This window comes from Heterodontus francisci, chromosome 5 (genome assembly GCF_036365525.1).
Source record: "Heterodontus francisci isolate sHetFra1 chromosome 5, sHetFra1.hap1, whole genome shotgun sequence".
Lineage (NCBI taxonomy): Eukaryota > Metazoa > Chordata > Chondrichthyes > Heterodontiformes > Heterodontidae > Heterodontus > Heterodontus francisci.
Window position 1 is genome coordinate 88,747,338 of NC_090375.1, and position 27,277 is coordinate 88,774,614.

The 27,277-nt window shown below is 44.0% G+C and overlaps 1 protein-coding gene across 1 annotated transcript in view; it reads right to left on the minus strand.

Moving 5' to 3' along the window:
- Positions 1-23,754, minus strand: part of rnf139 (ring finger protein 139) — a 41,727-nt gene extending 17,973 nt beyond the window's left edge. Inside the window, exon 1 of the mRNA XM_068031743.1 lies at positions 23,271-23,754. Within this exon, the coding sequence (XP_067887844.1) occupies positions 23,271-23,433 (163 nt within the window). The 5' untranslated portion in view covers positions 23,434-23,754. The remainder of the gene's footprint in view (positions 1-23,270) is intronic.
- Positions 23,755-27,277: the final 3,523 nt, after the last annotated feature.

Sequence of the window (27,277 nt, forward strand, 5' to 3'; positions counted from 1 at the left end):
GAAAGTAAATTTGGTTGAAAAAAAAGGGGAGGAAATGAGTGAAGAGGTTTCCTTCAAAGAGAAATTCCTAGAGTCTGGAAGCACTGGGAAACATCCAGGAGACAGCTGATAAAATTGTGAAATATTTTTCCCATAACTACTAAAGATGCATAACCGCAGAAATCAGACTTCTAGGTATAAAGAAGAGCACAGGTGATCTAATCACTCATTTGAATCACTCACCAAGATTTCTCTGAAATGTATCATACATGCATTATACAGTTATAACGGCATAAAAGGAGGCCATTTGGCCCACTGAGTCCAAGCTGGCATCATTTTATGGATTTTTGCATTGAGAAAATGAATAAATTTTTTGCAGTCATCTTAAATTTTAAGCAGTTTTCAATAAACCACATTTGTTTGTATTGGAATATACATGAACAAATGATAAAGCACAGGACTTGATGGGTCGAATGGGCTCCTTCTGTTGCATAATGACCATGACTATTAATCACACATTTTTCTCTGCCCACTCGTGATTGGCATATGCCTGGATTGAAACCAGATATTTCTGCTCATGTCCAGCACAAATTGTTTATGGCCACATTAATAAACAGACTTTAATGGATCAAAAGGCTCTTAAACTTGCATTCCCCATTCAAAATAATAAAATGTCAAAATTCTTAAGCAATATTGAGACACCATTAGCTTGTACCAGGCATGAAGATTTGAAGCAGAGCCGTCCAATAACCCTGCATCTTCAGCTGCCTATTAAAACAGAAAACACACTAAAGAATTATTGCTGCCAGACAAATAAATATAAGCCTTTCTTCCTTTTAGTTATACCTCTCTCTTTGCTTTGAAGTCCACACTTAAAAGACAAAGGAAAATCAATAACATATCCTTCACAATTAAATAATGTAACCATGATGCTATTAACATAGACTTCAAAGGCAGAGACTGACCAGCAATATATCAGCCAAACACAACATCTGGACCCAAATCAGACTGAAAGCCTTTAAGCACACTCTGATGGGACAACCGTTAAAGCCATGGACCACTATGCAAGTGATTGATCGCTGAGCTGGCAATATTAATTGTCTCAATCTCATAGGCAGAGAATCATCTCCTTGTTCAATGCAGTAAAATAACATCCACTTCCATAGCTTGTCTAGTCATGCATATTTTGCTCAAAAGTAATTGTAGAAGGACAAGGAAAACTATTTAAAGAGACATGAGTCAGATGGAGGAGTCCTGGCCCAGATGTATATTCCATGTGGAATGGCTGCTGTAAGCCATGCAGTGATCAATTTAATATGGGCACAATTGTAACAAGCCATGAACTCCCATAAAGAAAAATGAAAATATAGAATCTATGAAATAGGCCAAACCTCTGACGTTGAGGATACAGTAGTGGTTACGTTACTGGACTAATAATCCAGGCATTATCTCACTATGGCAGTTTAAGACTATGAAATCACATTTTTAAAAATCTTGAAATACAAAGAAATTAGTAAAATCCACCTGGTTCACTAATGTCCTTTAGGGAACAAAACCTGACTTTTACTGATGCGACTAAATGTGTTTGACTTTTATCTGCTCTCTCAACTCACTCAATTGAATCAAATCATTGCAAAAAAACAAGAGCATTGAGAGCAGACTGTAGTGGTTCAACAAGAATGCCCACCACCATTTTGCCATTGCATGGGAAATGGACAGTCTTGCCAACACCATCCAAATCCCAAGAATGAAATTTAAAGATAAAAATTCAAAAGCAACAAGCAGCAATTATACAACTTCTTTAATGTAGAAAAATATCCCAAGGTACTTCACAGAAGCTCAGACAGAACTGTCAAATGAGCTAAACAAGCAGATAATTGGAGGGGCAACTTAAAGATAGATCAGAGATAGGAATTGAGGGTTAAAGGAGAAGAAAGGTGGAGAGGCAGAAAGGTTTAAGATAATTCCACAGCTTTGAGCCTAGGTGGATGAAGACTCCAAATTAAAATCAACAATGAGTGACAGAAAGCCTGGATTCTCAATGAGGCAGCCATAAAGATTGTGAGTTCACTCCAGCATACCACTGATAGTGGGTTCACATTCATCTTCACTTGCTCCGTCATATTCCTATTTGACAACACTGGTAACACTTGGTTCAAAGACACAAAAGTCAATTTTATAGGTAAATTTATTTTAATCTGAAATATGACTTTTTTAATTAAAAGAAAAAACTTATTTTGAGCCTATAGCGTCAGCCTGAGGTGAAAATAGGAAAACTATTTTTTCAAAAATGTATTTTGACCTATTTGATTTGCTTTATTGAGAGTTGTTACCGAGTGCCCATTTTTTATGTGCAGTTTTTCCAAGCTTCACAATTGGTGGTTTTAATTCCAGCTTACTACTTGCAGATTGGTACAATGTCCATACAATGGGAATCTCTCTCAGTAGTCGTTGATTGGTAGGGTGGCTATCCACGACATTGTGATGCTGTATCAAAATGTAACTTCAACCAACAAAGACCTTTGAATGTCATTTGAAAGCAAATTGGAATGGTCTGAAAATGTTTTTCTGTTTTTCCCTTAGAACCACTTTTACTCTTCTGATCAGTAACTGAATTAGAACCACAGAAAAATTACAGCAAAGAAGAAGGAGACCATTCAGCCCATCGTGTCCGTGCCAGCTGAAAAACTAGCTGCCCAATCTAATTCCACCTTCCAGCACATGGCCCATAGCCTTGCAGGTTGCAGCACTTCAGGTGCATGTCCAGGTAAGTTTTAAAGATTTGAGGGCGACTACAATTCACTGCCCGGAACGGTGGTGGAGGCAGACACCCACAACCCTCTGGATGAAAAAGTTTTTCCTCATGTCCCCTCTAATCCTTCTACCAATCACCTTAAATTTGTGCCCCTGGTAATTGACCTCTCTGCTAGGGGAAACAGGCCTTTGTCTACTCTATCTAGGCCCCTCAATTTTGTACACCTCAATTAAGTCACCCCTCAGCTTCCTCTGTTCTAAGGAAAACCTATCCAATCTTTCCTCATAGCTGCAACTTTCAAGCCCTGGCAACATTCTTGCAAATCTCCTCTGCACTCTCACCAGAGCAACTATGTCCTTCCTGTAATGTGGCGACCAGAACTGTATGCAATACTCCAACTGTGGCCAAACCAGCGTTTTATACAATTTAGGATTACATGCTTTACATCCCTGCTTTTGTATTCTATACCTCGGCCAATAAAGGAAAGCATTCCATATGCCTTCTTCACTGCTTTATCTACCTGTCCTGCCACATTTAGGGACCTGTGGACATGCACTCCAAGGTCTCACTTCTACCTCTCTCAATATCCTCCCATTTATTGTTTATGCCCTCGCTTTTATTTGCACTCCCCAAGTGCATTACCTCACACTTCTCCAGACTGAATTAAATATGTTATTCAAGTAAGCTTGGAATGCTTGATACTGGCTTCATTTCCCTTCTGTTAGAACTGGTAATGCATTTTGGTTTAATTATGCCGACTGTTCTATTTCTTAAAAATTCTGCCAACTGCAGTCTAAGGCATACGGAGTCAACTTTACCTCTGCTTGTAACCCCAGGACTTAATGGCACTTTGTTTCATCTTAATATCAATCACTCCACTAATTATAACTATAACCAACTCTTTTGCTGAAGATACACACCAACTTCCTGCAAATTGTACATAACAATTATTTATTATGTTTTGATACTCAAGCCTTGAATGGGGGAAATGGAAGTTTGATTTCTTTCAATTCTTCAAAGAGCTTCTTTGTATATTGTGTGTCATTAACACTTTTCATCTGATTGTTCCAATTTGTATCTTATAATCAATAATATAAGCTCACTATACCAAGTGCTTCCCCCCCCCCACCACCCAAAATGCTGAAAAACACTTGAATACAGCTCCAAAAACTGATGAAAGCACCTTAGGACATTTTACTACGTTAAAGGCACTTTGTAAATGCAAATCAGTGTTGATGAAATTCTAAAACTGCCAGAAAGGAAACAAAGCTGGTCATTGGTTACACAATATCACTGACCTCTAGTGTTGAACCCCTCTATTACAATTTTTCTTGTCCATTTCAGCAATACTATTGCCAGTATTCTTTTGCACTTGCTCTTGCTCCTCTGAAGCTGCAAATTATATAATCCACATGTTTTTCCTCCTGTCTATATCCTTAGTTTTGAAATTAAGATTCTACTTCTCTAATTTAGTGCAGTATTGAGGGAATGCTGCACTGTCAGAGGTGCTGCCTTTCCAATGAGATGTAAAACCAAGCCCTCGCCTGTTCTCTCAAGTGGACGTAAAAGATCCCATGGCACAATTTTGAAGAGGAGCAGGGGAGTTTTCCCTGGTGTCTTGGTCAATATTTATCACTAAATCATCATCACAAACAGATTATCTGGCCATTACCACATTGCTGCAAATTGTCTCTTTAGGTGCTTATCCAATTCCCTTTTGAAAGGGATAATGGAATCGGTCTCCACTTCCCTCTCAGATGGTGCATTCCAGATCCTAATCACTCGCTGCGTAAAAAAGTTTCTTCATTTTGCCTTTGGCTCTTTTGCCAATAACCTTAAATCTGTCTCCTCTGGTTCTCGACCCTTTCGTCAATGGGAAACATTTCTCTCCATCTACTCTGCCTGGACCCATCACGATTTGAAAACCTCTATCAAATCTCCTTTCAACCTTCTCTTCGGAGAACAACCACAGCTTCTCCAATCGATCCACACAACTGAAGTCCCTCATCCCAGGAACCATTCATGTACATCTTTTCTGCACCCTCTTTAATGCCTTCACATCTCTTGTAGGTGCGATGCCTCAAAATGGACATCATACTCCAGTTGAGGCCAAACCAGTGTTTTATAAAGGTTAGTCATAAATTCGTTGCTTTTGTGCTGTATGCCTCTATTGAAAAACCCACAATCCCGTATGCCTTTTTAGCCACATTCTCACTGGCCCTGCCAACTTCAACGATTTGTGCACATATAATCCCAGCTCCTTCTGCTCCTGCAACCAATTTAGATTTGTATCCTTCATTTTACATTGCCTCTCCTCTTTCTTCCAACCAAAATGTATCACTTCATACTTCTCTGCCTAAAATTTCCACCAGCCTGTTTATTTCCTCTTGAAGTCTATCACTATCCTCTTCACAGTTCACAGTACTTCCAAATTTTGTATTATCCACAAATTTTGAAACTGTGCCATTTACACCCAAGACAAGGTCATTAATATACATCAAGAAAAGTAATGGTCCTAGTACCAACCCCTGGGGAACCCTACTGTATACCTTCCTCCAGTACAAAAAGCAACATTCACTACTACTGGCTCCTGTCACTCAGCCGACTGTGCGTAAATTGGCTGCCGCGTTTCCTACATCACAGCACTGAACACACTTCAAAAGTATTTCACTGGCTGTAAAGCATTTTGGGGCATCCTGAGGTTGTGAAAGGAGCTATATAAATACAAGTCTTTAACTCATTAGTCCCAGAGCCTCAGAACTCAAATTCCTTACTTCCTTTGTTACCTCCAGCCACACACTCCTGTCCCTGACGACTGACCAAATCAGAAGACCCGATCCTAAGGGGTGTGATGCCTCCTGGTACAAAAATGTCCAGTTAACTTTCCCCCTCCCTGATGTGTCGCAGTGCCTGCAGCTTGGACTCCCGTTCAATAAGTCTGAGCCGAAGCTCTTCGAGCCACAAACACTTACTGCAGACGTGTTTGCCCTGGATAACACTGGCATCCAGGAGCTCCCACAAGCTGCAGCTGTGGCACGTTAGCAGTCCTAGAGGCCTGCTACCCGACCCGAATCAGACGGGACCCGACAACGTGTGGGGTTCGGTTCGGGTCGGGCCCATCTTCAGGGTCGGAATCACACGGTAAGCGCTCTGTTAAGTATTGAATTTTTTTTTAAAAACTACTTGAGCTGGGAGCCCAGGACGAAACTGAGTCTGCGCAGTGAGCGGCTTCTTGCAGGTTCTGTGTCAGGAAGGGAAGTAAACGGATAGCCGGGTCGGGCTGGGTTGGGGTCGGGGCAAAATCGGAGAGACTCAGGCTGTCGGGCTCGGATCCGGTGTGGTTCGGTCGGGTTCCTTTTTCCTGACCTGAGCAGGCCTCTAACCTGTCCTGCCATACTTAATGTGTTTTAATTAACTACTTATTTTATTTATGAAGTGGGAAAGAAAAAAACACCATTCCCCCCCCAAAAGAAAATCACAATTTAAGCACACTTATTAAATTGCTTTCATGCAGCAACCATCACTAATCCTTAGTTCTAATACATTCCTCCTCCTCCCCCCCCCCACCATGGCTTTTTTTTGCAACTTCAATTTAGCATCAAAATCAGTGCCCACCTTCACAAATGAAGTCACAATAAAAATCAAGAATTAAACATCTAAACTATGATCATAAAGCACAGAAAAAAAAGTTGTCCACCCCATCTAACCAATTCTGTCCACAGAACCCACTCTGTTGCTCTACTCAACCCAGTCTTCCAAGGAAAGCTTTGTAAAGTTTCATATTGAATCTCTCCCAACTAAAAAGGTAAATTAAACAAAACTCCAGAATATCTAGTTATTCATCCCTGACATTACCATGATTTTACCAGCTCAAGAACAACCATGCTCCTTATTACATTCAATTATTTCTATCTGTACTTTTGAAATGTAAACTCGTTCTTAATCAAGTATTCGTCTGGTAACTTTTGAAAAAATGTTGCTAATCAACAAGGCATAACTGTTTACCTGACACTAATTTAATCTCAACCTCGAGGGAGGCAGTGGCATAGTAGTATTGTCACCCAGAGACCCAGGGTATTGCTCAGGGGACATGGGCTCGAATCCCACCACGACAGAAGGTGGAATTTGAATTCAATTCACAAATCTGGAATTAAAAGCTAGTCTAAACCCATCTGGCTCACTAATGTCCTTTCAGGAAGGAAATCTGCTGTCTTTACCTGGTCTGGCCTACAAGTGACTCTAGACCCACAGCAACGTGTTTGACTCACATGCCCTCTAAAATGACCTAGCCGCTACAAAGTCAATAAGGAATGAAACCAGACAGACCACCCGGCATCAACCCAGGCACTGGAAATGACAACAGCAAACCCAGCCCTGTCGACCCTGCTAAGTCCTCCTGACTAACATCTGGGTGCTTGTGCCAGACCTGTCCAACAGACTAGCAAACAGCCTGACATAGTCATACTCAGAATCATACCTTAACATGCCCCAGACACAGCCAATACCGTCTCCAGGTATGTCCTGTCCCACTGGCAGCACAGACTTATCAGAGGTGGTGGCACAGTCAGGGAGGAGTTGCTCTGGGAGTCCTCAACACTGTCTCTGGACCCCATGAAGTCTCATGGCATCAGGCCAAACATGGGCAAGGAACCATCCTGCTGATTACCACCTATCGCCCTCCCTCAGCTAATGAATCAGTACGCCTCCATGTTGAACAACACTTTGAGGAAGCATTGAGGGGAACAAGGGCGCAGAATGCACTCTGGGTGGGGGACTTCAATGTCCATCACGAAGAGTGTCTCGATACCACCACTACTGACCGAGCTGGTGGAGTACTAAAGGACATTGATGCCAGATTGGGTCTGTGCCAGGTGGTGACCTCGTATATACTTGACCTTGTCCTCACCGATCTGCCTGCCGCAGATGTATCTGTCCATGACAGTATTGGTAGGAATGACCACCGCAAGTCCCGTTTCACATTTGAGGATGCCCTCCATTGTGCTGTGTGGCACTACCACCGTGCCTGGTGAAGCTACAACACAGGACTATGTGCATGCCAAACAGCAGAAACATCATGTGATAGACAGAACAAAGAGATCCTGTTACGCCCAGGTGAGCAATGTGTCTAGGGGTCTCTTGCTGTCTTCACCTGGACTTATTGTAACAGGGTTTAATTCTAAACACACTGTTTTGAGCTCTCCCTTTGTGAATCCTTGTTCACAGTTTCCAATTATCAGGCAAATAACTGAGCACAAACAGGCTTTCTTTGGTTTAAAGCAGAAAGAGGAAATTTTATAAAACCTTAAAAAAAACTTAAACTAACAGTTCACGCCAATAGATATACGACACGCTAGCATGCACACGCAATATAAACAGGCAGATAGGAAAAGAACAGAGGAAAAGTATAACAGTTCGAGGCAATATCTTGTATTGTTTCGAGCTTGCTGTAGTCCTTGGTTGAAGATATGGTCTTGGGGTTCGTTGGGGCCCAGTGTTAGTCTTAAACCTTGTACACGTAGGAAATCTCTTAGTTTCATGTGTTTTCACAAGATTCAGTTGTGGGAAGAGATGAAGCAGGCAGACAGGGGAGGCTGTAATTCTTGCTTCAGTTCGAGGAGAGATGTTTACTTTACGAGCACACGGCTTTGCCTCCAAAACCTTTGTTGGGAGTTCAAAAAACTCTGCAACAGCCAGTCATGCGACTAAAACTGGTGTGACCACTTTTGTGTATTGGAGGTACAGGGAATGGCTCCCTTTGTTTCCAAATGGTATGGGATTATGCAAATGTCCTTCCAGTCAGAGACTGCAATTTTTAAAGTTTTAATGTTCATGTGGTGAAACAATGTGTGCCTCAGTCTTGGCAGGTGGGGTTTGCCTGCCAGATCTCATGACCAACAGATCAGATCTAAACTCTGCAGTCCTGCCACATCCAGTCGTGAATGGAGGACAATTAAACAACTAACAGGAGGTGGCGGCTCCACAAACATCCCCATCCTCAATGATGGGGGAGCCCAGCACATCAGTGCAAAAGACAAGGCTGAAGCATTTGCAACAATCTTCAGCCACAAGTGCGGAGTTGATGACCCATCTCAGCCTCCTCCTGAAGTCCCAGGTAGCACAGATGCCAGACTTCAGCCAATTAGATTCACTCCGCGTGATATCAAGAAACGACTGAAGGCACTGGGTACAGCAAAGGCTATGGGCCCTGACAACATTCCGGAAATAGTACTGAAGACCTGTGCTCCAGAACTTGCTGCGCCCCAAGCCAAGCTGTTCCAGTATAGTTACAACACTGGCATCTGCCCGGCAATGTGGAAAATTGCCTCGGTATGTCCTGTACACAAATAAACAGGACAAGTCCAACCCGGCCAATTACCACCCCAGTCTACTCTCAACCATCAGTAAAAGTGATGCAAGGTGCTGTCGACAGTGCTATCAAGCGGTACTTGCTCACCTGCTCACTGACGCTCAGTTTGGGTTCTGGCAGGACCACTCAACTCCTGACCTCATACAACCTTGGTAGAAACATGGACAAAACAGCTGAACTAGAGAGGTGATTACCCTTGACAAGTACGGCATCACGGAGCCCTAGAAAAACTGGAGTCAATGGGAATCGGGGGAAAACGCTCGGCCGGTTGGAGTCGTACCTAGCACAAAGGAAGATGATTGTGGTTGTTGGAAGTCAATCATCTCAGCTCCAGGACATCATTGCAAGAGTTCCTCAGGGTAGTGTCCAAGGCCCAACCATCTTCAGCTACTTCAATGACCTTCCTTCAATCATAAGGTCAGAAGCAGGTTTGTTCACTGATGATTGCACTATGTTCAGTCCCATTCGGGACTCCTCAGATACTGAAGCAGTGTAGAATTGCAGCAAGACCTGGACAATAACCAGGCTTGGGCTGATAAGTGGCAAGTAACATTTGTACCACACAAGTGCCGGGCAATGATCATGTCAAATAACCATCTCCCCTTGACATTTAATGGCATTACGTTCACTGAATCCCACACTGTCAACATCCTGGGGGTTACCATAGACGAGAAACTGAACTGGAGTAGCCATATAAATACCACGAGTACAACAGCAGGTCAGAGGCTCGGAATCCTGCAGTGAATAACTCACCTCTTGACCCCTCAAAGCCTGTCCACCATCTACAAGACACAAGTCAGGAGTGTGATGGAATGCTCTCCACTTGCCTGGATGGGTGCAGCTCCAACAACACTCAAGAAGCTTGACACCATCCAGGACAAAGCAGCCTGCTTGATTGGCACCCCATTCATGAGCATTTACCCCCTCGACCACCGACGCACAGTGGCAGCAGTGTGTACCATTTACAAGACGCACTACAGAAATGCACCAAGGCTTTTTCGACAGAACCTTCCAAACCTGCGATCTCTGCCACCTAGGACAAGAGCAGCAGATGCATGGGACCACCGCCACCGGCAAGTTCCCCTCCAAGCCACACACCATCCTGACTTGGAACTATATAGTCGTTCCTTCACTGTCGCTGGGTCAAAATCCTGGAACTCCCTTCCTAACAGCACTGTATATACCTACATGGATATACCTACCCCACATGGATTGCAGCGATTCAAGGAGGCAGCTCACCACCACCTCCTCAAGGGCAATTTGGGATGGGCAATAAATGCTGGCTTAGCCAGCAATGCCCATATCCTGTGAACAAATAAATTAAAAACATATTCAATGACTCACCTTCCTACAGAACTGATATAGCTCAAATCCACCAATGAAGGCAGTACTGAGTTCAAATCTTTTCTAAACTTCAATCCTGTCAAATTAAAACAGGTAAACCCAGCTCCATTAAAAAAAAGAGCCAGCATACAATGGAGCAACAAATTCAAACAGCTTAATGTTTGAAAGTTTGTTTTAATCTATATTTCTTTAACAGATTAATCACTTTGTAATAGTTAATTTTCAATATCATACAGCTTCATGGTGTATAACTAAGGAGCTCACTATGGCATAAACATATTCATCTACATTATCTATTCTTCTCTATTTTTTTTTTTAAAAAAAGCAAAAGAATCTCAGTTCTGAGAGTTTTCCTTCATAACTTAACGAGCCTCAGTTCCTTGAAATCACTTTTATATCTCATGCAATGATCTTTTGAATTAGGGTACCCAAAACTGCACTTCATAATTGCACCTCGCTACAACAATTCATGTGTAAAGGCACAGTATATTCAAACTTAAGGCTTCATATGAATATAGCAAACTTTTTGACATTAAGTATCCACAGAAGTAAAACTCTTCCAAATTTTAAATGCTTCAGAAGAATTTTAAATTTTGGTTCAAAGCATCCTTCACTAATGGAAACATTATTTTGTCTGCATTTTTAAAGTAATTATTTGATGTACATGTTTCCCCAAACCCTTTAACATTGACAAAAAATGATATTTCTCAATTTGTGGAAAAAGCTCTTAAAACCCAACAGCTGCACTTGGTCTTGATTCCTCATTTGCAATGCCACACAAGGTCAACTAGTAGCGTATTAAAAGTCTCATGACTGTATGCATTCCTATCAATTTTTCTCATAAATTCCTATGAACAGATTTAGAATGGAATCTGACATGGAAGTTTCTTAAATTTTATCTACATCCTTTTGATTGTAGGGGATTAAATAATTAGGGGGACAGGAGAGAGTTTGACATGGTATAAAAACAGTGCTTGAAATACACAGCATGTCAGGCAGCATCTGGGGAGAAACAGAGTTAACATTTCAGGTCTGTGACCTTTCATCAGAACATGGTATGTTGCTTTCCTGGCACCTGGATGAGGGACATCATGAACCAGCTTGAAAGGACATTGGAGACGGAGGGGAAGGATCTAGTCGTTGTGACCCATGATGGGACCAACATAGGGAAGAGTAGGGAAAGGTCCTGTTCGGACAGTACCAAGAACTAGGAGCTAAATTGAAGAAAGGAACCCAAGAGTCACAATATCTGATTATTACCCAAACAATGTGCAAATTAGTGTAGGGATAAGCATATTAGGGAGGTGAACACATAGCTAAAGGAGTGGTATAGGAAAGAGGGATTCCATTTCATAGGACATTAGCACCACTACTGGGACAGAAAAGAACTACCATTGGGACAGACTGGTACCAGAAACGATAGGGCAGTCACAAGGACTTTAAACCAGTAAATGGGGAGCATGAGGGCAGGGCTCATGTGGAAAAGGTATTATAAACAATGGTTCACAAACAAATAAAAGGGAAGAGAACAGAGTAACAGTCCGAAATTATTTTAAGCACTACAGGTAAGGGGAAAACAAAAAGATGTTCAGTGACTAAAGCAGGAGAATGAAATAAGGAATGCGAGTAAAACATTAAACCAGAAGCACAGATTAGGGTGTCTGGCCTAAATAAGCATGCTTTATACAAACGCACAAAGTATAAGCAACAAATTAAACGAATTTCATGTGCAAATTCAACTTGGGAGGATATGGCATGGTAGCCATTATTAAGAAATGGCAGCAATGGACAGTCAGGGCTGGGAACTAAAATATCAGATAAGGTTTACAGGAAAGATAAAGAAAATAATAAAGAGGGAGGAGTAGCCTTAGTGATTAAGGATGACATCAGTTCAATGACAAGGGAGGTTATGATGAGAGGCAAGTAAACAGTGGAGATTTGAGTAATATTGAGAAATAAAAAGAGTGAAGACTGGAAGTGGGAGTTTAGTATAAGCCCCTTGGTAGCAGCTGTGAGGTGGTAGATTGTATAAATGCACAATCATGTGGCAGAGTGATTTTATCGGGGATTTTAACTTTCATATAAATTGTAATAAGCAGATGAGCACGTCAGAAAGATTGTGAATTTCTTCAGTATGTCTGGGATAGTTTTCCACAGCAATGTGTCCTACAGCCAACAAGGGGCATGCTATATTGGATTGAGTAATGAGTCAAATTTAGGGTGTGTGAACACTTATCTAATAGTGATCATATTTATTTATTTATTTATTTAGAGATACAGCACTGAAACAGGCCCTTCGGCCCACCGAGTCTGTGCTGACCATCAACCACCCATTTATACTAATCCTGCACTAATCCCATATTCCTACCACATCCCCACCTTCCCCTACCGTGTAGTGTCTGAAAGGGATAAATGTGAAACAGCTAAGTTTCTAGATTTAGGTATGGCTGACTTCAACAGAACAAGACTATCCTCAGCAAACTAGGCAGATCTATTAATGGATACATCAGTGGGAAGTGTTCAAAAAAAGGATTTTACAGAACCAGTTTATACCCATAAGGGGCAAGAACACTACTTGCCAAAAAAGACAGCCATGGACAACTGAAGAGGTAAGAGACAGTATAAAACTAAAAGACATAGTAAATGGGAAAGATACAGAAAAAAAAAATGACGACAACACAGATGACAAGAGCTACAAAAATAGAGTATGAAAAGAAGTTTGCAAAGATGATCAAAAACAAAAAAAATACAATTAATTAGAAAAAGAGGGTGGTCAAGAGTAATGTGGACCCCTTAAAAACTGATGACAGTGACTGTCAATGAAAGAAAATAAGGAAATGGTAGACACACCAAATAATTACTTTGCATCAGTATTTACAGTAGAGGAAGAGGTCAGCATGCCAGACATCCCAAGGAAACTAACACAATCATAGTCTGGACTCACCCAAATTAACAAACAAAATAACAGTAATGAAGAAAATAACAGCACTGAAGAGTGATAGGTTCCATCCAAGCTTTTAAAGGAAGTAGGTGAGAACATTGCAGATGCCCCAACTATAATCTTCTAAAATTTCTCGAATCAGGAACCGTTCCTTTAGACTGGAAGATTTCATGTCACTCTGCTACTTAAGAAAGGTGAGAGAGAGAAATCAGGGATGGTAGACCAGTTAGCCTAACATCTGTTGTCAGGAAATTACTAGAGTGTATAATTAAGGATAAGGTAATTGAACATCTTGAAAGTTTTCTGCTGACCAGATATATATAGTGTAGGTCATGCCTGATGTATTTGGTTAAACATTTTGAAGAGATGACTAGAGAACAGGACGGTGCCCATGGATTTCCAGAAGGCAATCAGCCAAAGTTGAAGCTCATGAAACTATAGGCAAATCATTGACCTGGTTAGGAAATTGGCCGAGTAGGGCAGGTACTGTAATCGGCAGAATGGGACTTGTGGTATCCTGCAAGGATCTGTATTGGGGTCTCAACTATTCACTGTAACCATTAACGACTTAGATGATGGGATAGAAAGCCACATATTCAAATTTGCCAAAGGCACAAAGATAGGCAACATCGTAAGCAGTCTAGATGAGTGCGTAACATTCCAAGAATATTAACAGATTAAATGAAGCAACAAAATTGTGGCAAATGGATTTCAATGTAAGCAAATGTGAGGTCATCCACTTTAGACGTAAAAAGGAGTGAACAGGGTACTTTCTAATGGTGAAAATCTAGAAATAGTGAAAGTTCAAAGAGACTTGGGGGTCCAGGTATGCAGATTAAAATGTCATTTACAGGTACAGAAAATTAAAAAGGCAAATGGAATGCTTGCCTTTATATCTGGAGGGTTAGAATACAAGGGGGTAGAAAGTCATGCTTCAGCTATTCAAAGCCCTGGGTAGACCACACCTGGAGTACAGAGAGTAGTTCTGGGCACCAGACCTGAGGAAGGATATAGTGGTCTTGGAGGGAGCGCAGTGTGGATTTACCAGAATGCGCCATGGGTTAAGTTACAAGGAGAGATTACACAAACTAGGGGTGTATTCCCTAGAAATTAGAAGGTTAAGGAATGATTTGGTTGAGGTCCTCAAGATATTAAAAGGAACAGATAGTAAAAGGGAGCAGATAGGGTCGATAAAGAGAAACTACTTCCACTGCTTGGAGAGTCTAGGACTAGGCAGTCATAAGCATAGAGTTATACAGCAGAGAAACAGGCCCTTCAGCCCATCGTGTCTGTGCCGGCCATCAAGCACCCAACTATTCTAATCCCATTAATCAGCACTTGGCCTTGTATGCTATGGCGTTTCAAGTGCTCATCTAAATACTTTTTAAAACGTTGAGGGTTCCTGCCACTACCACCCCTTCAGGTTATTGTTTCCAGATTCCAACCATCCTCTGGGTGAAAAAGTTTTTCCTCAAATCCCCTCTAAACCTCCTGCCCCTTACCTTAAATCTATGCCCCCTGGTTATTGACCCCTCCGCTAAGGGAAAACGTTTCTTCCTATCTAACCTATCAATGCCCCTCATAATTTTGTATACCTCAATCAGGTCCCTCCTCAGCCTTTTCTGCTCTAAGGAAAATAACCCTAGCCTTTTCAGTCTCTCTGCTCCAGCCAGGCAACATCCTGGTGAATCTCCTCTGCACCCTCTCCAGTGCAATCACATCCTTCCTATAGTGTGGTGACCAGAACTGTACACGGTACTCCAGCTGTGGCTTAACTGGCATTTTATACAGCTCCATCATAACCTGCCTGCTCTTATATTCTATGCCTGGGCTAATAAAAGCAAGTATCCCATATGCCTTCCTAACCATCTTATCTACCTGTGCTGCTGCCTTCAGTGATCTATGGACAAGTACATCAAGGTCCCTCTGACCTTCCTAGGGTCCTACCATCCATTGTATATACCCTTGCCTTGTTAGTCCTCCCAAAATGCATCACCTCACACTTCTCAGTATTAAATTCCATTTGTCACTGCTCTGCCCATCTTTCCAGCCTGCCACTGGTCACAGGCTTCCACTCGCAAAAACAATCCACGACCATCACCCTCTGCCTCCTGGCACCAAGCCAATTTTGGATCAGATTTGCCAAATTGCCCTGGATCCCATGGGCTCTTACCTTCTTAACCAATCTCCCATGCGGGTCCTTATCAAAAGCCTTACTGAAGTCCATGTAGATTATATCAACTGCGTTACCCTCATCTACACATCTAATCACCGCCTCGAAAAATTCAATCAAGTTTGTTAGACACGATCTCCCCTGACAAAGCCATGCTGACTATCCTGATTAACCCCTGCCTCTCCAAGTGGAGATTAATCCCGTCCCTCAGAATTTGGCTCTGAACTCTCTCAATTTCCTCTTTGTATGACTCCCACTGGTCTGATGTAGACTTTCCTACAAGTAGCTGCTCCCAGTCCACTTTGGCCAGATCCATTATCATATTGAAAATCGGCCTTCCCCCAATTAAGTACCTTTATTTCCAGTCCATCTTTGTCCTTTTCCATAACTATCTTAAATCTATGGTCACTATCCCCGCAATGTTTCCCCACTGACACTTCTACGGCTTCATTCCCTAGGATTAGGTCCAGTACTGCCTCTTCTCTTGTAAAACTCTCTACGTGCTGGCTCAAAAAGCTGTCTTGTATGCATTTTAAGAATTCTGCTCTCTTTAAGCCTTTGGCACTAAGACTATCCCATTGACACTGGGGAAGCTGAAATCCCCTGCTATTATTACCCTATTATTTTTACACCTCCCACAGATTTGCCTACATATCTGCTCCTCTATCTCTCCGACTGTTTGGAGGCCTGTAGTAGCAAAGTGACGGCCCTTTTTTGTTTTTAAGTTCTACCCATATGACCTCATTTGAGGAACCTTGAGATATCATCCCTCCTTACTGCAGTAATTGACTCAAGTGCAATGCCACTTCCTCTATTACCCCCTCCCCGTCACGCCTGAAGATTCTATACCCTGGAATATTGAGCTGCCAGTCCTGCCCCTCCCTCAACCATGTCTGTGATAGCAATATCATATTCCCATGTGTTAATCAACACCGTCAATTCATCAGCCTTACTAGTAAGACTCCTGGCGTTAAAGTAGATGCAATCCTGCCGTGCATTATTCACTTGTGCCTTAACAGGTCTATATTTGCTCTGCCTTCCAGACTGACTCAGTTTCTCTTCTATATTTGACTGTGCATCACCCCCTATTGTTCCTCCACTCTGTATCCCATCCCCCTGCCAAATTAGTTTAAACCCCCCAGCAAGGATGTTGGTCCCATTCTGGTTCAGGTGCAACCCGTCCAACTTGCATAGGTCCCAACTTCACCAGAAACAGACCCAGTGATCCAGGAAACTAAAACCCTCCCTCCCACACCATCTCCTCAGCCACGCATTCATCTGCTTTACCATCCTATTCCTATACTCGCTAGCACGTGGCACCGGGAGTAATCCAGAGATTACAACCTTTGAGGTCCTGCTTTTTGATCTGCTACCCAGCTCCCCAAATTCTTGTTGCAGGACCTCATCCCTCTTTCTACCTATGTCATTGGTACCAATGTGTACCACAACCTCTGACTGGAGCAGAGTCTAAAAAGCAGAGCCAGACCTTTCCCAAGTGAAATTAGAGTCAGAGGCATTTACGGCACAGAAGGAGGCCATTCAGCCCAAGGATAAATTAGGAAACATCTACATGCACAGTGTGGTAGAAGTTTGAGACTCAAATGGCAATTGTTGTTAGATTGCCAGAGTAGGGAAAATGGTAAAAAGACAGAATTAAAGGCTCCTTATCTGAATGCATTCCTAACAAGATAGGTGAGATGATGGGACAAATAGAAATAAATGGGTATATGACATGACAGCCATTACAAAGCCGTGGTTGCAAGGTGACCAAGGGTGGGATATTTGACATTTTGAACAGATAGGAAGAAAGGCAACGAATGTGGGATACCTGTGTTAATAAAGGATGAGATCAGTACAGTAGTGAGAAATGATCTTGGCTTGGAAGATCAAGATACAGATATAGAATCAGTTTGGGTGGCGCAGTGGGCTGCATAGTGGTGCAGTGGTTAGCACCGCAGCCTCACAGCTCCAGCGACCCGGGTTCAATTCTGGATACTGCCTGTGCGGAGTTTGCAAGTTCTCCCTGTGACCGCGTGGGTTTTCGCTGGGTGCTCTAGTTTCCTCCCACAGCCAAAGACTTGCAGGTTGATAGGTAAATTGGCCATTATAAATTGCCCCTTGTATAGGTAGGTGGTAGGGGAATATAGGCGGGGATGTGGTAGAAATATGGGATTAGTGTAGGATTACTATAAATGGGTGGTTGATGGTCGGCACAGACTCAGTGAGCCGAAGGGCCTGTTGCAGTGCGAACTAAGGAAGTTAAGGATAGTATCAAATTGAAAGAAAAGGCACATAATTTTGCAAAATTTAGTGATAGGCCAGAAGATTGGGAAAACTTTAGAAACCAGCAAAGGATGACTAAAAGAGGGAGAAATTAGAATATGAGTAAATGAGCAAGAAATACAAAAACAAACTATGCTTTTTTAAAATTCTTTGATGGAATGTGGGCATCACTGGCAAGGCCAGCATTTGTTGCCCATCCCATGTTCAGCAGGGAGGGACAAAGCACAGAAGAGCAACAGTTATAGGGGACTCTATAGTCAGGGGCACAGATAGGCACTTCTGTGGACGTGAAAAAGACTCCAGGATGGTATGTTGCCTCCCTGGTGCCAGGGTCAAGGATGTCTCTGAATGGACAGGGTGCATTCTGAAGGGGGAGGGTGAACAGCCAGAGGTTGTGGTACACATCGGTACCAACGACATAGGCAGGAAGAGTGATGAGGTCCTGCAGGGGGAGTTTAGGGAGTTAGGTAGAAAGTTAAAAGACAGGACCTCTAGGGTTGTAATCTCGGGATTACTCCCTGTGCCACGTGCCAGTGAGGCTAGAAATAGGAAGATAGTGCAGCTAAACACGTGGCTGAACAGCTGGTGTAGAAGGGAGGGTTTCAGATATCTGGACCATTGGGATCTCTTCAGGGACAGATGGGACCTGTACAAGAAGGACGGGTTGCATCTAAACTGGAGGGGCACAAATATCCTGGCTGCAAGGTTTGCTAGTGTCACTCGGGAGGGTTTAAACTAGCGTGGCAGGGGGGTGGGAACCAGAGCAGTAGGACAGCAAGTGAAATAAATGAGGGGGAACTAGTAAATAAGGCCAGTAAGACTAAGAGGAAGAGCAGGCAGGGAGATGTTGCGGAGCACAGCGGGACTGGTGGTCTGAAGTGCATTTGTTTCAATGCAAAAAGTATAACAGGTAAGGCAGATGAACTTAGAGCTTGGATTAGGACTTGGAACTATGATGTTGTTGCTATTACAGAGACTTGGTTGAGGGAAGGACAGGATTGGCAGCTAAATGTTCCAGGATTTAGAAGCTTCAGGCGATATAGAGGGGGATGTAAAAGGGGTGGGGGAGTTGCATTACTGGTTAAGGAGAATATCACAGCTGTACCGTGGGAGGGCAGCTCAGAGGGGTCATGCAGCGAGGCAATATGGGTGGAGCTCAGGAACAGGAAGGGTGCAGTCACGATGTTGGGGGTTTTCTACAGGCCTCCCAACAGCCAGCAGGAGGTAGAGGACCAGATATGTAGACAGATTTTGGAAAGATGTAAAGGTAACTGGGTTGTAGTGGTGGGTGATTTTAACTTCCCCTATATTGACTGGGACTCACTTAGTGCTAGGGGCTTGGATGGGGCAGAATTTGTAAGGAGCATCCAGGAGGGCTTCTTGAAACAATATGTAGATAGTCCAACTAGGGATGGGGCCGTAATGGACCTGGTATTGGGGAATGAGCCCGGCCAGGTGGTCGAAATTTCAGTAGGGGAGCATTTCGGGAACAGTGACCATAATTCCATAAGTTTTAAAGGTACTTGTGGATAAGGATAAGAGTAGCCCTCGAGTGAAGGTGCTAAATTGTGGGAAGGCTAATTATAACAATATTAGGCAGGAACTGAAGAATTTAGATTGGGGGCAGCTGTTTGAGGGTAAATCAACATCTGACTTGTGGGAGTCTTTCAAACGTCAGTTGATTAGAATCCAGGACCAGCATGTTCCTGTGAGGAAGAAGGATAAGTTTGGCACGTTTCGGGAACCTTGGATAATGCGGGATATTGTGAGCCTCGTCAAAAAAAAAAAGGAAGCATTCGTAAGGGCTGGAAGGCTAGGAACAGACGAATCCCTTGCGGAATATAAAGACAGTAGGAAGGAACTTAAGCAAGGAGTTACGAGGGCTAAAAGGGATTATGAGAAGTCATTGGCAAACAGGATTAAGGAAAATCCCAAGGCTTTTTATACGTATATAAAGAGCAAGAGGGTAACCAGGGAAAGGGTTGGCCCACTCAAGGACAGAGAAGGGAATCTATGTGTGGAGCCAGAGGAAATGGGTGAGGTACTAAATGAGTACTTTGCATCAGTATTCAACAAGGAGAAGGACTTCGTGGATGATGAGCCTAGGGAAAGGAGCGTAGATAGTCTCAGTCATCTCATTATCAAAAAGGAGGTGGTGTTGGGTGTTTTGCAAAGCATTAAGGTACATATGTCCCCAGGGCCTGATGGGATCTACCCCAGAATACTGAGGGAGGCAAGGGAAGAAATTGCTGGGGCCTTGACAGAAATCTTTGCATCCTCATTGGCTACAGGTGAGGTCCCAGAGAACTGAAGAATAGCCAATGTTGTTCCTTTGTTTTAGGGTAGCAAGGATAATCCAGGAAATTATAGGCCGGTGAGCCTTATGTCAGTGGTAGGGAAATTATTAGAAAGGATTCTTCGGGACAGGATTTACTCCCATTTGGAAACAAATGGACTTATTAGCGAAAGGCAGCATGGTTTTGTGAAGGGGAGGTCGTGTCTCACTAATTTGATTGAGCTTTTTGAGGAAGTGACGAAGATGATTGATGAAGGAAGGGCAGTGGATGTTATCTATATGGACTTCACTAAAGCCTTTGACAAGGTCCCTCATGGCAGGTTGATACAAAAGGTGAAGTCACATGGGATCAGAGGGGAGCTGTCAAGATGGATACAGAACTGGCTCGGTCATAGAAGACAGAGGGTAGCAGTGGAAAGGTGCTTTTCTGAATGGAGGGATGTGACTAGTGGTGTTCCGCAGGGATCAGTGCTGGGACCTTTGCTCTTTTTAGTATATATAAATGATTTGGAGCAAAATGTAGCTGGTCTGATTAGTAAGTTTGCGGACGACACAAAGGTTGGTGGAGTTGCGGACAGTGATGAGGATTGTCAGGATACAGCAGGATATAGATCGGTTGGAGACTTGGGTGGAGAAATGGCAGATGGAGTTTAATCCGGACAAATGTGAGGTAATGCATTTTGGAAGATCTAATGCAGGTGGGAAGTATACAGTAAATGGCAGAACCCTTAGGAGTATTGACAGGCAGAGAGATCTGGGCATACAGGTCCACAGGTCACTGAAAGTGGCAACGCAGGTGGATAAGGTAGTTAAGAAGGCATACGGCATGCTTGCCTTCATCGGTTGGGGCACAGAGTATAAAAATAGGCAAAACATGCTACAGCTGTACAGAACTTTAGTTAGGTCACACTTAGAATATTGCGTGCAATTCTGGTCGCCACACTACCAGAAGGACGTGGAGGCTTTGGAGAGGGTACAGAGGAGGTTTACCAGGATGTTGCCTGGTCTGGAGGGCATTAGCTATGAGGAGAGGTTGGATAAACTCGGATTGTTTTCACTGGAACGACGGAGGTGGAGGGGCGACATGACAGAGGTTTACAAAGTTATAAGCGGCATGGACAGAGTGGATAGTCAGAAGCTATTTCCCAGGGTGGAAGAGTCAGTTACTAGAGGACATAGGTTTAAGGTGAGAGGGGCAAAGTTTAGAGGGGATGTGCGAGGCAAGTTCTTTACACAGAGGATGGTGAGTGCCTGGGGGAGGTATGATAATGACATTTAAGAGGCATCTTGACAAATACATGAATCGGATGGGAATAGAGGGATACGGACCCCGGAAGTGCAGAAGTTTTTAGTTTAGGCAGGCATCAAGATTGGCGCAGGCTTGGAGGGCCGAATGGCCTGTTCCTGTGCTGTACTGTTCGTTCTAATTACCCTTGACAAATGAGTGGCTTGCTAGGCAGTTAAGAGTCAACCTCGTTGTGGGTTTGGAGGCACATGTAGGCAGCAAGTTAGGACAGCAGATTTCCTTCCCTAAAAGACATTACTGAACCAGATGGGTTTTTACAACAATTGATGATGGTTGCATGATGACTAAAACTAGCGTTTAATTCCAAAGTGAAATTGAATTTAATCCACCAGCTGCCATAGTGGGATTTGAACCCATGTCCCCAGTGCATTAGCCTGGGCCTCTGGATTACTAGTTCAGTGCCATTACCACTATTCCACCACCTTCCCTGCAAGTATATAAAAGGGAAGAGTAGTTAATGTAAACATTGGTCCCTTAGAGGATGAGATTGGGGAATTAATAATGGAAAACAAGGAAATGGCAGAGAATTTGTACAAATATTTGTATCTGTCTTCACGGTCGAAGACACTAAAAGCATCCTAATAGTAGAAAATCAAGGGGCAAAATCAAGCGAGAAAATTAATGGAAAACTAATGGGACTAAAGGCTGACAGGTCCCCTGGACCTGATGGCCTACATCCTAGGGTCTTAAAAGAAGTGACTGCAGAGATAGTGGATGCATTGCTTGTAATCTTCCTAGATTTTGGAAAGGTCCCAGTGGATTGGAAAACTGCAAAATGTAACAACTCTATTCAAGAAAGGAGAGAGACAGGAAACTATGTCAGTTTAGCCTAAAACATCCATCAATGGGAAAATGCTGGAATCCATTATTAATGGAGTAGGAGTAGGGCATTCAGAAAAACATATCAAGCAGAGACAACATCGTTTTATGAAAGGGAAGCAGTGTTGGACAAATTTATTAGAGTTCTTAGAAGATGTTACAAGGTGAGCAGATAAAGGGGAAGCCAGTAGACGCAGTGGGTGTATTTGGATTTCCAAAAGGCATTCAATAAGGTGGCACATAAAAGGTTACTGCACAAGATATGGTGTTAGGGGTAATATATTAGCATGGATGGAGGATTGGCTAACCAACAGGAAACAAAGTCAGGATAAATGGGTCATTTTCAGGTTGGCAAAATATAACTGGTGGGGTGCCACAGAGGACAGTGCTGGGGTCTCAACTATTTACAATCTATATTCACGACTTGGCTGAAGGGAGTGTGCATTGTAGCCAAATTTGCACCCCATCAACCACCTTAAACATTCACTCCTTCCACCACCAATGCACCATGGCTGCAGTTTGTACCATCTACAAGATGCATTGCAGCAACTTGCAAAACTGTAACAAGCAAGCACATGGGAACACCACCACTCCAAATTCCCCTTCAAGCCACACACCAGCCTTGGAAATACAGCACCATTTCTTCAACTTGGGCTCTTTTCTGTAGAAGGTGAAGAGAAGTTCTGATGCAGAGAAATATCCTTCCTCCCAGCCAGATTTTACACCTGTAGTTAGTCAGTCCACTAATAGCTCCATACACTCTCTCAACTGAGCTACAACTGACCAAGCAGGAACTCTGCAACCCTTCCTAATAATTAAACCATACCGATTTCTGTACAATTCACCCGATTAGTTGCTTAACTAGTCCGACAGGAACCTCCCCCATTAGTATCGACTGATGCAAGAGGACCCAACAGTGCTGATAAGAGTCCGCAGCAACCCTCTGATCCCGGCCCACGCTCCTCGACAGCGCCTTGGCCGCTGTGCCTGGGCCCACAATCACTCACCCAATAACCGCTGTGATACCTGTCGAGCCACCGTGGGCAGGGTCTCGTCTCCATCATAGTAAGAGTTCAAGATGGCGTCGATGACGAAAATGCAGGGGACCCGCAGGGCCACGTCCAGGACCCCCCGGAGGTGACTCCCCATCGACACCCACTGCGACGACATTGTCAACTGCTGCTTAGTGGAAGTCAGCTGCTCGGTGAAGTAGTTGCGCGGCCGGTCTGCCTGTCTGTACCGTGTACGCCTTTATCTGGCTGAGCTGTAGCTGCCGGTGAGTCAGCTGTCGCCACTATTTCGCTGCCCGGCCTCCACCGCCGCCACTGCTCTCCTCTTCCTCTCCATACTCCAGGCCGCTGCCGCTCGCCCTCTTCCTCTCTGCACAACGCGAAAGGCACGTCACACAAACTGACACGTCACAATCAGACGTATGGAGATTCTGAAGGACGACCGAGGAAGAAGACGCAGCTTGCCTCATAATCGGACGCACGATAGAATGTTCAGCCGGGAAGAGGCGGGGCTCGTCGCACGCCACAATCGGCTGTCCACAAAGAGGTTTTGTATCTTCGGAGTTTGCGCAGACGCGTAGCTTCGGGTTGCTCATAGTTTAGTTCTTGCTGTCATGTTGCCAGCCAGTGATGCTGCTGACTTACTGCAGGCAAATGAAGTCAATGGTTAGTGCAACTTAAGTGTTGTGAAATGGTCAAATTCATTCCATCTTCGCTACCTCCGGAGAATCCTTGTCATCAGGTGGCAAGACCGTATATCCAACGCAGAAGTCCTCGAGGCGGCCAACATCCCCAGCATATACACCCTACTGAGTTAGCGGCGCTTGAGATGGCTTGGCCATGTGAGCCGCATGGAAGATGACAGGATCCCCAAGAACACATTGTATAGCGAGCTCATCACTGGTATCAGACCCACTGGCCGTCCATGTCTCCGCTTTAAAGATGTCTGCAAATGCGACATGAAGTCCTGTGACATTGATCACAAGTCATGGGAGTCAGTTGCCAGTGATCGCCAGAGCTGGCGGACGGCCATAAAGGCGGGGCTAAAGAGTGGCGCGTCGAAGAGACTTAGCAGTTGGCAGGAAAAAAGACAGAAGAGCAAGGAGAGAGCCAACTGTGTAACAGCCCCGACAACCAATTTTATCTGTAGCACCTGTGGAAGAGTCAGTCACTCTAGAATTGGCCTTTATAGCCACTCCAGGCACTGCTTCACAAACCACTGACCACCTCCAGGCGCTTACCCATTGTCTCTCGAGACAAGGAGGCCAAAAAAAGAAAGAAGAAGAAAGATCTTCCCTGAATACATTGTAGCCAGGAATATGAAGTGCCTATTTCTTCCCTTGTTTAAGCCAGGGCTCCATATGGTTTAAAGTAAAATCAAAGTGCTGGAAATACTCAGCAGGTCTGGCAGCAGGTGTAGAGAGAGAAACAGAGTTAACAGGCTGGATTTTATTTTCCTGCCGCCAATCCCGGCAGCGGGCAAAAAAGGCGGCCTGCGTGGCTGCCATGATCTAGCGACGGTGGCTCATAATATGCGGCCACTGCTCCCAATCATGTGGCGGGGCAGCCTCGGCGACGCCGTCAGAGGTTTTGCCTGTTTCTGTGCAGGCGCTGGCGCCATTTTTAAAGAGTTGCCAACCTGCGTTGACAGATGACAGTAAACACGTTCCCCCCACCCCCCATCAATTACACTAAAAATAAATGTTTGGCCAGTACGCCTCCCCCCAAGACACTGAATTTGCAAAGTTGGCCCCTTCTCCCCCAAACTCACAAAGTGCAGAGGTCACCCCTTCCCCCCCGCACACTAAAATGCAGCGTTGACCCCATCCCCCCACTACACTAAAACTGCTCTGATTCCCCCCTTCCCCACCTTGGTGGTGACAACATTCCCTGGACTGGAAAGTGAGGGCGCGTGATTGCCGCCCGTTGCACTGATGGTCTGGAACCAAAGGTAAGAGCGCAAGGAATTGGATTTAAATGTATGCATAGCATTTATTTAAATATTTAAAGTCAGGTCCCGTCGCCGAGTGGGGGTGCTGCCACGGAGCATTGCCGCTGCCGGGAAGATCGGGCCCGGCAATCCTGACATTGGGCTCCATGGCAGGCCACTGCCGGTGTGATCTTCTGGCTGACCCTGCCACACTGGGAGATGACCAAAATTCAGCCCAACATTTCAGGTCTTTGGCCTGTCATTACTGGTTAAGACTCGTTTTATAATAAATTGATAATTTTGTTGTTCATTAAAGAAACCTGGTTTTATTCAGGAAAAAATAGAGTATATGATAGGCCATGTTAGTAAGTGGGAAAATTTAAATATTGTGACCTGTGGAGAAGTGGAACTAGAATAAACAGCGCACTCCTTCCGCCTCAGTCGTAACAATACGAACAAAGGAATTAGGAGCAGGAGAGGGCCACTCGTCCCCTTGAGCCTGCTCTGCCATTCACTAAGCTCATGGCTGATCTGACTCTGCTTCCATTGCCTTTTGAGGAAGAGAGTTCCAAAAACTCACAATCCAATGAGAGAAAAAAATTTCTCCTTATCTCTGTCTTAAATGGGCGACCCCTTATTTTTAAATAGTGACACCTAGTTCTAGATTCTTCCACAAGATCCCTTCCACATCCACCCTGTCAAGACCCCTCAGCCTCTTATATGTTTCAATCAAGTCACCTCTTACTCTCCTAAGCTCCAGCAGATACAAGACGAGCCTGTCCAACCTTTCCTCATAAGACAACCTTCCCATTCCAGGTATTTGTCTAGTAAACCTTCTCTGAACTGCTTCCAACGCATTTACATCCTTCCTTAAATAAGGAGACCAGTACTCCAGATGTGATCTCACCAATGCCCTGTATAACTGAAGCATAACCTCCCTACTTTTGTATTCAATTCCCCTCGCAATAAATGGTAACATTCTATTAGCTTTCCTAATTACTTGCTGAATCTGCATACTAACCTTTTGCGATTCTTGCACAAGGTCACCCAGATTCCTCTGCATCTCAGAGCTCTGCAATCTCTCACCATTTAGATAATATGTTTTTTTATTTTTCCTGCCAAAATGGACAATTTCACATTTTCCCACATTATACTCCATTTGCCAGATCTTTGCCCACTCACTTAATCTATCTATATCACTTTGTAGCTTCCTTATGTCCTCTTCACAACTTACTTTCTTACCTATCTTTGTGTCATCAGCAAATTTAGTACCATACCTTCAGTCCCTTCATCCAAGTCATTTATATAAATTGTAAAACGTTGAGGCTCCAGCACTGATTCTTGCGACACACTACTCGTTACATCTTGCCAACCAGAAAATTACCCATTTATGCCTACTCTCTGTTTCTTGTTAGCCAGCCAATCATCTATCCATGCCAATATGTTACCCCCTACACCATGAGCTTTTATTTTCCGCAGTAACCTTTGATGTGGCAGCTTATCAAGTGCCTTCTGGAAATCTAATTACAGTGCATCCACTCTTTCTTTCTTTTGGGCCTCCTTATCTCGAGAGACAATGGATACGCGCCTGGAGGTGGTCAGTGGTTTGTGAAGCAGCGCCTGGAGTGGCTATAAAGGCCAATTCTGGAGTGACAGGCTCTTCCACAGGTGCTGCAGAGAAATTTGTTTGTTGGGGCTGTTGCACAGTTGGCTCTCCCCTTGCGCCTCTGTCTTTTTTCCTGCCAACTACTAAGTCTCTTCGACTCGCCACAATTTAGCCCTGTCTTTATGGCTGCCCGCCAGCTCTGGCGAATGCTGGCAACTGACTCCCACGACTTGTGATCAATGTCACACGATTTCATGTCGCGTTTGCAGACGTCTTTATAACGGAAACATGGACGGCCGGTGGGTCTGATACCAGTGGCGAGCTCGCTGTACAATGTGTCTTTGGGGATCCTGCCATCTTCCATGCGGCTCACATGGCCAAGCCATCTCAAGCGCCGCTGACTCAGTAGTGTGTATAAGCTGGGGATGTTGGCCGCTTCAAGGACTTCTGTGTTGGAGATATAGTCCT